Source organism: Phallusia mammillata, chromosome 1 (genome assembly GCF_965637545.1).
Source record: "Phallusia mammillata chromosome 1, kaPhaMamm4.hap1.1, whole genome shotgun sequence".
NCBI classification, from domain to species: domain Eukaryota; kingdom Metazoa; phylum Chordata; class Ascidiacea; order Phlebobranchia; family Ascidiidae; genus Phallusia; species Phallusia mammillata.
The window spans coordinates 1332-12801 of NC_137252.1; the positions used below are offsets into that span (position 1 = coordinate 1332).

The following is an 11470-nucleotide window of genomic DNA, read 5'->3' on the forward strand; positions in this document are numbered from 1 at the left end:
TTCCGCTTTTAGCAAACCAGGCAGATGATTGTCACTTCCCAAGCCCCCGCACGTCAGCAAGACTTCCTATTACGAAAAATAAACTTATCTTAATATTTGGTCCGCTGTTTACATTCTCGTGCGAAATTGCACCAATTAGTTTCAGTGCACAAAATATTTATGCAAAAATGCCTCGAGCCGACATTTATCAAAATATTAAATTGCCAGGAATCCCGCTAGTGGCGATATTGATTGACGTTTCCTCAGCAGTTCTGCCGTCCAATCATGACGGTCGAGTTCGTCACGTGACAATTTTTTTCTCACAGCTGCGTGTTGTCGCCTTGTTTACTTATTTATTGGTATTGTGATTTGTATTGTTTGCTATTGAGTAAATACTGGTATTTTAAGTTTGTTTAGCTGTAACTATACCATCCAGTTTCAGTGTTTGTTTAATATGGCTACCACAAGAGGAAAACTAGTCTTGGCCTATAAAAAAACCAAGAATGAAGCTCCAGTTTCCAGGAAGTTTGGATCAGGAAACTTGTTTGCCAGGTTACATTTCTGATGACATTAAGGTGGAAATTTAAGTTGAGATTAGAAACACAGAGTTAGTGTCCAAGAGAATAAAAGTTTGAAATGTTATAGTTCATGTAAGTACACTTTGATTTCAGCACTATAGCCATAAGCAAAAAAATAACACACAGATTTGGCTCAGAATCAGATTAAGAAACAGGTTATTGTCCTGAAATTAAAACCGCATGTGTGGATGATATTAATTATAACGTCAGTAGTTGTTGTCATTTGCAGTCTTATGTGACATGACTACTGAGCATCATTCAACTCATCAAATGATCAGGATTCAAAACTATTTCAGCTCCAAGATGACAGTTCTTGGTTAGGAAGAATTGTGCCACTGGACCAAGATTTGGATAGTTTAACCAAAGAAAATCCATATGTTACAATTTCATCTAAGCTTGAAAGTTTACATGCTGAACCTATGACAGGTATTTTCTTTCACGCTTGAAACCTTGCATGATGTTAATTTATGTTGTTAAAAGTTAGTGATGATTTTTAGCTGATAAATGTTCATAAACAAATAAACATAATCATTTAAGTTTGCTCATCTCAAAGTTAAACCATTCCATGTTTTATTAATATTGATTGATAAGTTTTCATGTCTAAAAATATTATAAAAACTGCTGGTCGCAGGACTTTGCTGGAAGAAGGAAATTCATGAAGGGCACTATTCACAAAACTGCAATGTTGGAGCAAAGATATCCTGCAATTTGCTGTATGAACTACCTGGTTGCTGTGGAGCCAAGCTCACAGTTTGCAAAGTGTTTTATATAAACAAATTTGGGAATAAAAACTGATTGTTTATAACTGAATATATTGTACTAAATGGTGCAAATCTGGATTGATAGTGTGTTTTACCTTTCTTTTTGACTAGTTTTGTAAATATATGCCAATTTAATAATAAACAAAGAATACTGACAAAACCTTTTTAAGGCAAACAAGCCTTTTTTCCAAAATTACTGAAAGCTGCATGGAGCTTTATTCTTTTTTTCTTTCTTTAAAAGGTCCAAGATTAGCTTTCCTTGTGTGGTAGCCATATTAAACAAACAATGACACTAGATTTTGTAGTTTAACAAACTATACTAACCGGTTTTGTGACAACATGCTGTTAAAAGAAAAAAATGACAAGTGTATAGTAAATCTGTAAATAAAATATACATAGAAAAGCTACCTTTCTAGATGTTATATGTTGTTGTTTTTTATTTGTTATGTAAAAACATTTTTTGGGGGTGTCATTCAATTGATGGTTAAGTTGCTTGATGTTTTTCATGTTATACTTTTGTAGCATGGTAAGTTAACCACATCTAGAACTCACAAAAGTTTATGACATGTTTTGTAAAAGTATCTTTGCCATGTGATTGTGATGTTGTTGAACAAATACACTTTTTATTGGTTCTCAGCACTAGCATGTTGCTAATGTAATAAAAGGTTTTCGACTGAACATTTGTACTCCAGTATTTTTCAAACAGCTTGAAAAACGGTGACTTTAATGTAATAACAAAGTTTATGAAAAATATAAAAAGCTTCTGTTTGATTTGTGAGGGTGATAAAGCAAAAAAAATCCATTTGTTTTTCTGAGCCTAGACTTTTCCAAATTTTATTTTAGTTAGTTTTGCATTTCTTATCCGGTAAAACCTTCCACATCACGCAACTTTAAAAAACTAAAATATAAAATATCCTGAACTTACACAGAACGTTTAGTGAAATTGCAAAGGTTTGTGTGTGTGTATATATATAAGTAAATTTAGTTACCTCGGCATCGATTTTATTTGTTCGTTTTTTGTGTTATTACGTACGCAGTTATTTCGTTGAGGTGATTGGACAATTTGACTTTTTTCGTGTTTTATGTTTCGACCTTGACCGACCCAATCAGTACAGCTACTAACACCATACCTCACGTCAGTCCCACTTTTAGCTGAACCCCGATATGTGGCGCAAAGAGATGAATTCTTTATTTAGCAGCTGAACAGGGGTAGGGATAGGATAAAAGTTTTTAAAAAAATTTACATTAGCAACTAAGTTCTATTGCTAGTTTTATTGGATTTTGAATGCTAATACCTTATCCCAACCCTAAGAGCGGTGTTTGTCGAAGGAAAGGTTTTGTAGAACTCATTATCAACGAAACAATATTAAATACTAAGTGTAGTGAATTTGTGACGTATTTATACGCTTGGGTGGTTTTCTACTACATAGTCTTTCTTGTACCTCTCCACCTTCTTGGAGGTCATTCTAGTTACGCGCGCATGCTGTGCGGTTGTGCTTTTGGCTCCTGGCAATAAAACACTACATGGTGTCAGAAGTGTTGGATTTGCAATGGAATTTCCAAGCAACAAACAAGAAATGGATTTTCACAATGGAAACGTTGCCGAGAATTTTCGGAAATGGCGACAAATGATTGAACTGACTTTTTCTGGTCCTTTATCGGCAAAATCCAATGTGGAGAAATGTAGTTATCTTTTGCTTTACATCGGTCAGGATGGACGGGACATTTACAATACATGGGAACTCAGTAATGATGAAAGAAAAAATCCGAAGGTAATTCTTGATAAGTTCGATGCATATTGCAAACCTAAACGAAATCTAGCTATGGACCGGTATAAATTCTTTGTAAGAAATAAAGAGGATCATGAAACAATTGATGCTTATGCAACCGAGCTAAAGCTGTTGGCAGCTAACTGCGAATTTGGGGACATTAAAGACAGTCTCATTAGAGATCGCATTATTTGTGGCATTAGAAATGATAGAGTGGTTCAAAGAATGTTACAGGAACCGGACATGCCGCTAAACCAGTGCATCGACGTGGTTCGGGGAGACGAATTCGCGCAGAGGCAATTAACTTCTTTAAGCAAGGACGAAAGGTCTCCAATTGATGCTGTGGGGATGGTACCTCGATATTCTACACGTGCTCCCCTCAAGCACTGTTACAAATGTGGAACAAGGCATGGTCGTGAACGGAGGTGTCCCGCACAAGGAAAACGCTGTTTCAGCTGCGGTGAATGGAATCATTTTGCAAAGGTGTGCTACAAGTATAGTCAAGGTGAGATTTCATCTGTTGAAACATTTTCTACCACGATGGACCAAGTTTTTGTGGATATATTCTTTAATAGACTACGTTTATCCATTAGATTCAAAATAGACTCTGGGGCACAAGCCAGCATCATCCCTCACAGTTATTTCAAAACAGCAATGAAGGACATTCAACTGGAAAGAACAAATGTGACTTTAGTCGCTTATAGCGGATCAGTAATCCGCCCTGTTGGAAAAGTTAATTTAACATGCAAGTACAAGAATAAAGAAATCACGGAAGTGTTTTACGTTGTCCATTCAAATTCACCACCAATTTTGGGGTTAAGACCAAGCATAGAGTTGGGGCTAATAAAAATACTGATGCAAATAAATAAAAATATTCCCTGTCAAACTCCCGACTATCTGTGTAAAGAATATTCAGATGTGTTTGAAGGTATTGGATGTTTTTCAGAGCCTTACCACATTATTTTAGACAACAGTGTTCAACCGTCCGTAAGTCCACCAAGACGTATACCGTTTGCTATTCAGGAAAAAGTGAAAGACGAACTCGACTACTTAGTGAAAAAGAAAATTATTGAACCTGTATGTGAGTACACTGACTGGGTAAACGCAATTGCAGTTGTTAAAAAGAAAAATGGTAGTGTTCGCCTTTGTTTGGATCCACGTCCTCTTAACAGAGCAATCCAAAGATAACATTATCAACTGCCGGTTATTGACGACATTTTTAGTAAATTATCTGGTGCCAAATACTTTTCGATATTAGACGCACGATCGGGCTATTGGCAAATTCCGCTCGACTCAGTTTCCTCAAACCTTACTACTTTTAACACTATTTTCGGAAAATACAAATTCTTAAGAATGCCATTTGGTCTAAAAATGGCCCAAGACGTTTTTCAACAGAGAATTGAACAAGCCTTGCATGGTTTACCCAAACAAGCTGCCATAATCGACGATATATTGCTATGGGCGGACACGTTAGATGAAGCAATAGATAACTTGAGACAAGTGCTGCAACGTTGCCGGGAACAAGGTATTAAACTTAATCTTGACAAATGCAAATTTTGCTGTCCGAAAGTAGAGTATTTTGGACATGTGATCGGTCAGAATGGCATTCAGCCCAATCCGAAACGTATTGAGGCAATATCAAAAATGAAATCGCCAACATCCGTAAAGGAACTTCAGTGTTTTTTAGGAATGGTTAACTACTTGCGCAAATTCTCGCCGCAGGTTTCCGAAGAGACTTCTGTGTTAAGGCAATTACTCCAACACAAGCAGTGGTGCTGGGAAACAGAACACGAAACAGCTTTCAACGCAGTAAAGAAACAAGTTACTCAAACTGGTAAAGTACTTAAATTTTACGACTCTAATTCGCCATTAAAAATTCAAGTGGATGCATCGCAACATGGTTTGGGCGCTGTCTTGTTACAAGACAATGGTCCTGTCGAGTATGCATCCCGAGCATTAAGCGAAACTGAACAAAAGTACGCACAAATTGAAAAGGAAATGCTAGCAATAGTTTTTGGGTGCGCAAAGTTTCATCAATATATATATGGCCGACATTTTTCAGTTGAATCCGATCACAAGCCTTTGGAAATCATCTTCAAGAAACCGATTTCGACAGCCTCTGCTAGACTGCAGCGAATGATGATAAAGATTCAAGATTACGATTTTGCTGTTTCGTTTAAACCTGGAAAAGATATCCCGATTGCAGATGCCCTATCTCGAAACCACCCTCAAAACAGTGACGAATCGGACCAATGTGACAACAATTTGCATGTTAATTTTATAGATTTGCCATCAGATGGGATTCATGATCTCAAAGAAATTCAACGCGCTGTTGAGATGGACCCATGTATGCAAATGCTTAAAAGGTATATTCTTCACGGTTGGCCCACCGCGCGAAATTCATGCACCCAGCAGACACGTGATTTTTGGGGATTTCGAGACGAGCTGTCTGTAACAGAAAATGTCCTGTTAAAAGGTGAGAGAATCGTTGTTCCTTCGTCTCTGAGACAACTTGTAACAAAACGCATTCATGGTGGACACATGGGAATTGTAAAGTGTACAGAAAAAGCACGTGATTTGTATTTCTGGCCCGGAATGACAAATTACATCCGCGATTACATTGCCAAATGTAAAGTTTGCCAATTGTTTCAAAATAAGCACCCAAAAGAACCCTTAGTCAATCATGAAATACCTAGGACGCCATGGGAGCAAGTCGCTATGGACCTATTTCAATGGAATGGAAATGAATATATAGTTTTAGTGGACTATTACAGCAAGTATTTTGAAGTGGTTTTGTTGACAACTACAACTAGTCCAGCTGTAGTTTCTCATTTAAAATCTTTATTTTCAAGGCATGGGATTCCGAAGGTTATCATATCAGACAATGGTCCGCAGTTCAACAGTCAAAACTTTAAAGATTTTTGTACAAATTGGAACATATTACATAAAACGTCGAGTCCATTATATCCACAATCAAACGGTTTGGCCAAGAGAACTGTACAAACTGTAAAACGTTTGTTAGATAAAGCCTTCAAGTCTAATGAAGACCCGTATTTAAGTTTTTTGCAGTACAGGAATACGCCGATCGGAAACGAAGGCTCGCCAGCGCAATTGCTGATGGGGAGAAGATTAAGAGAATTGTCACCTATGACATCCAGACATCTTGAGCCAAGGACTGTGCCTGTATCAGTCGCACAACAATATATGCGTGAGAGGCGGAACCAACAGAAGAAGTATTTTGATAGAGGTGCTCGACCACTTCCACCACTTCAAACTGGAGACAAAATCTATCACCGACGTGACAAAAATCTTGAACCGGCCACTGTTATCAAAGCCTCTCACAAGCATCGTTCTTACATCATTAAGGATAAAAAAGACGATTTGCTCAGGCGAAATCGACGGTTTCTGTACAAGGCTCGGTTTGAGCCCATTATCCCTCACACAGAAGATGTCGAAAGAAATGATGACGCTAGGAGTGCTTCACTGGAAGGTTCAACATACCACACTCGGTCTGGTCGGACTATACACGCACCGCAGCGATTTAGCGAATAGTGTTACGTATTTTTCGTTTTGTCTATTATTGTTATGTTTGTATTTACAATCTTTCTGAAGAGGGAAGATGTAGTGAATTTGTGACGTATTTATACGCTTGGGTGGTTTTCTACTACGTAGTCTTTCTTGTACCTCTCCACCTTCTTGGAGGTCATTCTAGTTACGCGCGCATGCTGTGCGGTTGTGCTTTTGGCTCCTGGCAATAAAACACTACACTAAGCACCTAAACTCTAGATGCATCTTTTCAAAAAATCTTTCAAAAAATAAGTTGGCTAAAAGCTAGCTAACGGCGACAACTGTCAAAATGTCGTTTAGATCGCTTCCTTGTGAAATCCGGTAAGTAAGTTATACAGTCATATGTTTTGTTTTTGTTTGTTTAAATATCTCGCAAAACAGCTTATAATGGTTTACACCAGGGGTCTTCAACCTTTTTAGCGAAATCGCCCCCTTTCAAGGCCACTGGCTCAAAATCGCCCCCTGTGAGATTGTTATTTTGTGTGAAAGTTCTTTCCTTCTGAGCAAATGTTGGCGGTTAGATTCACCCAGCAACACAAAAGCTTTACTTAACAGTTAAAACCTTACATTGAATTCCTACTACAACACGCAGGATCTATATCAGGCAATTCTTATGCAGCTGAGGAAAATTTGAGAAAAATTTCATACACAAGATAGTATTACGATTATGCGCAAACAATCGCCTTCTGTTGTTGAAAATAATGGGGCAATTATTCGTCAGAGCAGAAACCTAAACATTCCACATCAACTTACACTAGATTTACCTAATTAAATGTTACAAATACTTGCAGTTGGGGTAGCGCCAGTAGGCCTTTAGAAAGTGTGAAAGCAAAACCACTTTAAGGGAAAGCTCGTAACTGTTGTATTTAAAAAGTATGGCCCGTCACCATACATAGCCTTAATAAAGTGTCCCTTGTGGCAAACTAAATGCCCAACCTTGCTCACAAAAAAGTAAAACAATCGCCAGCATACAAAGTGTATTCAAATAGCAGCATGTTCAAGCTATAGCGCCCCGTGTCCCTGATGTTTGCAACACGAATAAAACCTGCTGGTAAGTTAAAGTTAGCTGAGTCTCACAGTTCTTGTATATATTTATACAATGAGTAAAGTTGAAATCGCCCCCTATTAAAGTTAAATCCCCCCCCCCCCCCCAACTCCAAAAATTGTCACCATCGCCCCCTCGGTGGTCGAAATCGCCCCTGTTGAAGAACCCTGGTTTACACATTGTTGGGCATGAGTCAGTTAGCGGGGTGTTTTACTGTATTTGCATACCCTGCACCACAAATACCATTTAATCCACAACAAGACCTTTTGTGACATCACAATTGATGTTCGTTTTGCAACTTAACATGTTTATGCGGTAGAGCTACTAACACCATAACAAGAATCTACCCCCAAATTTGATTGGTTATATCTCCAAAAATGCTCACGATTATGACTATTAGGGTCGGTGTAAGGTATTAGCACTTAAAATACAATAAAACTAACCCAAAAAATTACTTACTAATGTAAAAATTTTATGTAAATATTTCCCAACCCAACCCATTTATAACCGCTAAATAAAAATTCAGCTTTTTACGCCCCCTTGTGAAAGCTAAGTTCGGATTCTCGTTATGGTGTTAGTAGCTCTTCCTGTTTATGCGTAGAGGAACATAGATGACCGACGGCCTGTACACTTCACCGCCATTGGGAAGTATAGTACAATTATTTCACAGTTTTATATTGTCTCTTTATTAATTGCTTGAGCGTTTACCTTTTTCACTGTTGTTTGATGTGTATATCTTTCATCTGTTTAATTTCATCTTTTAGGCACATTGTTTCCACTTTAAGTTAAAGTATTCCCCGTTGCTTTGATTCCTTCCCCTGTCGTTGCCTTCCGCAAGCATTACAACTACAATTTCTGGTGTTCATTACCAACCAAGAGATGCTGTTAGGGCGAAACTAATTAATCAGTAGGTTTCGATCACGCTGCCTTTTGGTGACCGCGATGGCCACGTGCTCATCTATCCCACGTGATTGAAAACAATCATACAAACAAACAACTACAAAGGGCATCTTTTCATAATAATAAACGTTTTGCATATTATAAAACAGTTAACCGGTAGACTATAAAATCCTTGGTTCAAACAGAATCAGTCGGTTCATGTAATTCTAAAGAAACATATATTTCGCCTAAATAGCATCAACAGTTTCTGAAAATCGATGAAAAAATGAATGGTCCAACAAAGCACGTTTCTGCTTCTATTGGTTTTACGCGCTGCTTGGTTTTACATTCATTCATTTGAGGTAGACGAAAGTTGATTGTCGAAACGTTATGTTTTATACAAATATACTGGCGTGTTGTTTGTTTCTCGTCAGAATTTTTCAACCGTTATTTCTGAACCAAAGCACGATAAAAAAAACGAATAAAACATTAAACCAAGGAACCTGTTTAAAAGTGGTTCAAATCTACCCGAACTGACCTCTAACTCAAACAAGCGCAACACCGGATGCCGAATCAAGGGGGAAAGATAAGAGGTAAAAAGCGCAAAAGTCGGACAGGCACGCGCAGGGAGGTGCCAACAGCGGTGGTTGTCGAAGGGAATTGTTAACGCACTCGGGGCAAGACCATTTCTTGAATGTTTATTGTTGCGTCCAATATTTTTTGCCATTTGGCCTCGCACAAGTCTAAATTTTCGTTAGTGGGGATTTCAACTAATATGATTCAGAAACATGTGGCGATGTGACGATTGTTTGGCCCACATAGTAGACATTGCATTCATTGCATTTGGCCACATAAATACCATAGTCGCGGCAACCAAGGGTTTGCTTGAGTTGCATTTCCCCAGCGGGTGTGTTGATTGTGGTGGTATCGGGCACCATTGATTTGTAGTTGCTGTAATGCCCACAAAGGCCGCAGTGCTCGCATGGATGGGACCTTCCTGATATAGTTGCGTCTCGGTCTTCACATGCAATACGTCTGCAGTTTGTTAGTATTCCTCCAAGTGTAGCTGGTCGTTTGTACGCAACACAGGCATTGGGTTTTCGGTTCATTTCTTTTCCTGAAACCTTGAGCAACTTTGGAAAACAGTTGGCCAGAAAAGTCGTATGACAAGGCATTGTTATGCGACAATAAACTAAGGAGTCATTTTTGCGTCATAGAGAAGAAAATGAAACTGCTGCTACTTGCATAAGGTTGGTGTACAAACTATAAAAAGAAAATTAAATTAAAGCGTCCAAACACGCATTTGGTTTAACATAAACAAACTTAGTAAACCTCTGCCGAGTAAACATGAGATCTATAATGAGTATTACGCCTCGCTGAGTCTTTCAAATAATCTTATTTCAAGCAATTAAGTCTCTAACCAAAGCATTTTTGCAATGAGTTGCTGCAACACAAACATCAAAACTGAGATCTGGTCTGGTTTGAGTTGCAATCCAAAGTAGTTGTCCAATCTTAGATTGCAAAATATATACAATACAATTTTACAATGGTGAAAGCCTGAATCATTTTGCAGAATATTTTAACTTATTTATTGTTGTTCAGAATTTCAAACTACTGCGCAGTGTAACAATGAATACATTTTAGCAGCATATTTTTGTTACACAACGCAGTACAAAATACAAAACTGCTGTTTATTTGCCACATTTTCGGGTGTAAAAGAAAATATAGTTATATATGCGTTGGAATCAAACTCCAGTTCAATGCGCACAACAAATTCACCAGCGATATTTTGATGACAACTTGTAAACTCAACAAAACTTCACTTTCGGCGTTTCACAGTTTAGTGACGTCATTCGATACAGAAGTGGCGATGACGTCACACAGATACGTGCAGGCAAGTGACGTCACTTTCCCCGATGTCTCCGCGATCCTTAATCACTGACTAATTGCGCCAACCGATGTAAAGCGGGGAAAGGTTTTGAACAGAAATGTAAAAATTAATAGTCTTGTAAAAGTTAATGTGATGCAATAAATAAACCAACCAAAATCAAAACTCGCTAGTTTTCAATATGTTTGTTGAAAGTTTAAAGTAGTGTTGTATTGAACGCAGTTTTGGGCGCGTGACATTCTACAGGAATAGAACAAACGACCCACGTCTTTCGTAATAAGCGTGCTGTTACTGTTCGGATATTTTCAGATTGGATCTTTCCATCCCACGCTAAGTAATAACTTCTATGGGACAACAAGACCCGATGCATCAACACATGAGGGGATTTCTTCAGTGTGTTAATTATCTGTTCATTGTGAAGCCGATGCGCTTGTTTCATTTCTTCATCAGGATCACAGACTTTTCTTCAGCAACAGCCCTATTCGCAACGAGTTTATGAAATATGTTTTTGATATTATATATTCGTTTGAAATGTTTGTAAACTACTTATTATTTAGAACGACAATCCAGGCTTCTTATATGAATTGGTTGTTTGTGCCAATCGTGATCGAAACCTTAGATTATATCAGATTGATTTGCGAAACCGGTTGCTTGTGCTAAACGTGCAAAAGTATTTTGTTAAAATCTTCGGGTCCTGTATTGCTTTGCCCGAACCGCTTTTTTTCTTACAGCGCAGCAACAGGGCGTATATTGTAAGTTGATTTAATCAGGAAGCCCGCGATTCTGGCAGGCGTTGAGGAAGTATTTACTGCAGCGCGTTGTAACACGAACCAAAGAGTTTCGGAAAATATTTATCGTGTTGAGCGCAGGAGCAGAACCTTGAGCTGCACTGGAAAAGTCGACGGCAGTTAAATCGATACTTCTGTTTGGCTCGCCACTAAAACTAGCATAAAACGAAAGATTTAGAGATTACGATTTTTACGTTGACGTGTTGTAGGTGTACA

The 11470-nt window shown here is 38.2% G+C and overlaps 1 protein-coding gene and 1 long non-coding RNA gene across 2 annotated transcripts; both read left to right on the forward strand.

Annotated features, from left to right (window-relative positions):
- The first annotated feature begins 362 nt into the window (after positions 1–362).
- Positions 363–1952, forward strand: LOC145234177 (uncharacterized). The gene is made up of 3 exons (XR_013861282.1): positions 363–554; positions 771–983; positions 1189–1952. It is a non-coding gene; the product is annotated as an uncharacterized LOC145234177 (long non-coding RNA).
- Positions 1953–2868: 916 nt separating this feature from the next.
- On the forward strand, positions 2869–4275 carry LOC145238680 (uncharacterized). Its single transcript, XM_080101925.1, has one exon. The coding sequence runs from the start codon at positions 2869–2871 to the stop codon at positions 4273–4275; it is 1407 nt and encodes a 468-aa protein (XP_079958051.1).
- The last annotated feature ends 7195 nt before the right edge of the window (positions 4276–11470 follow it).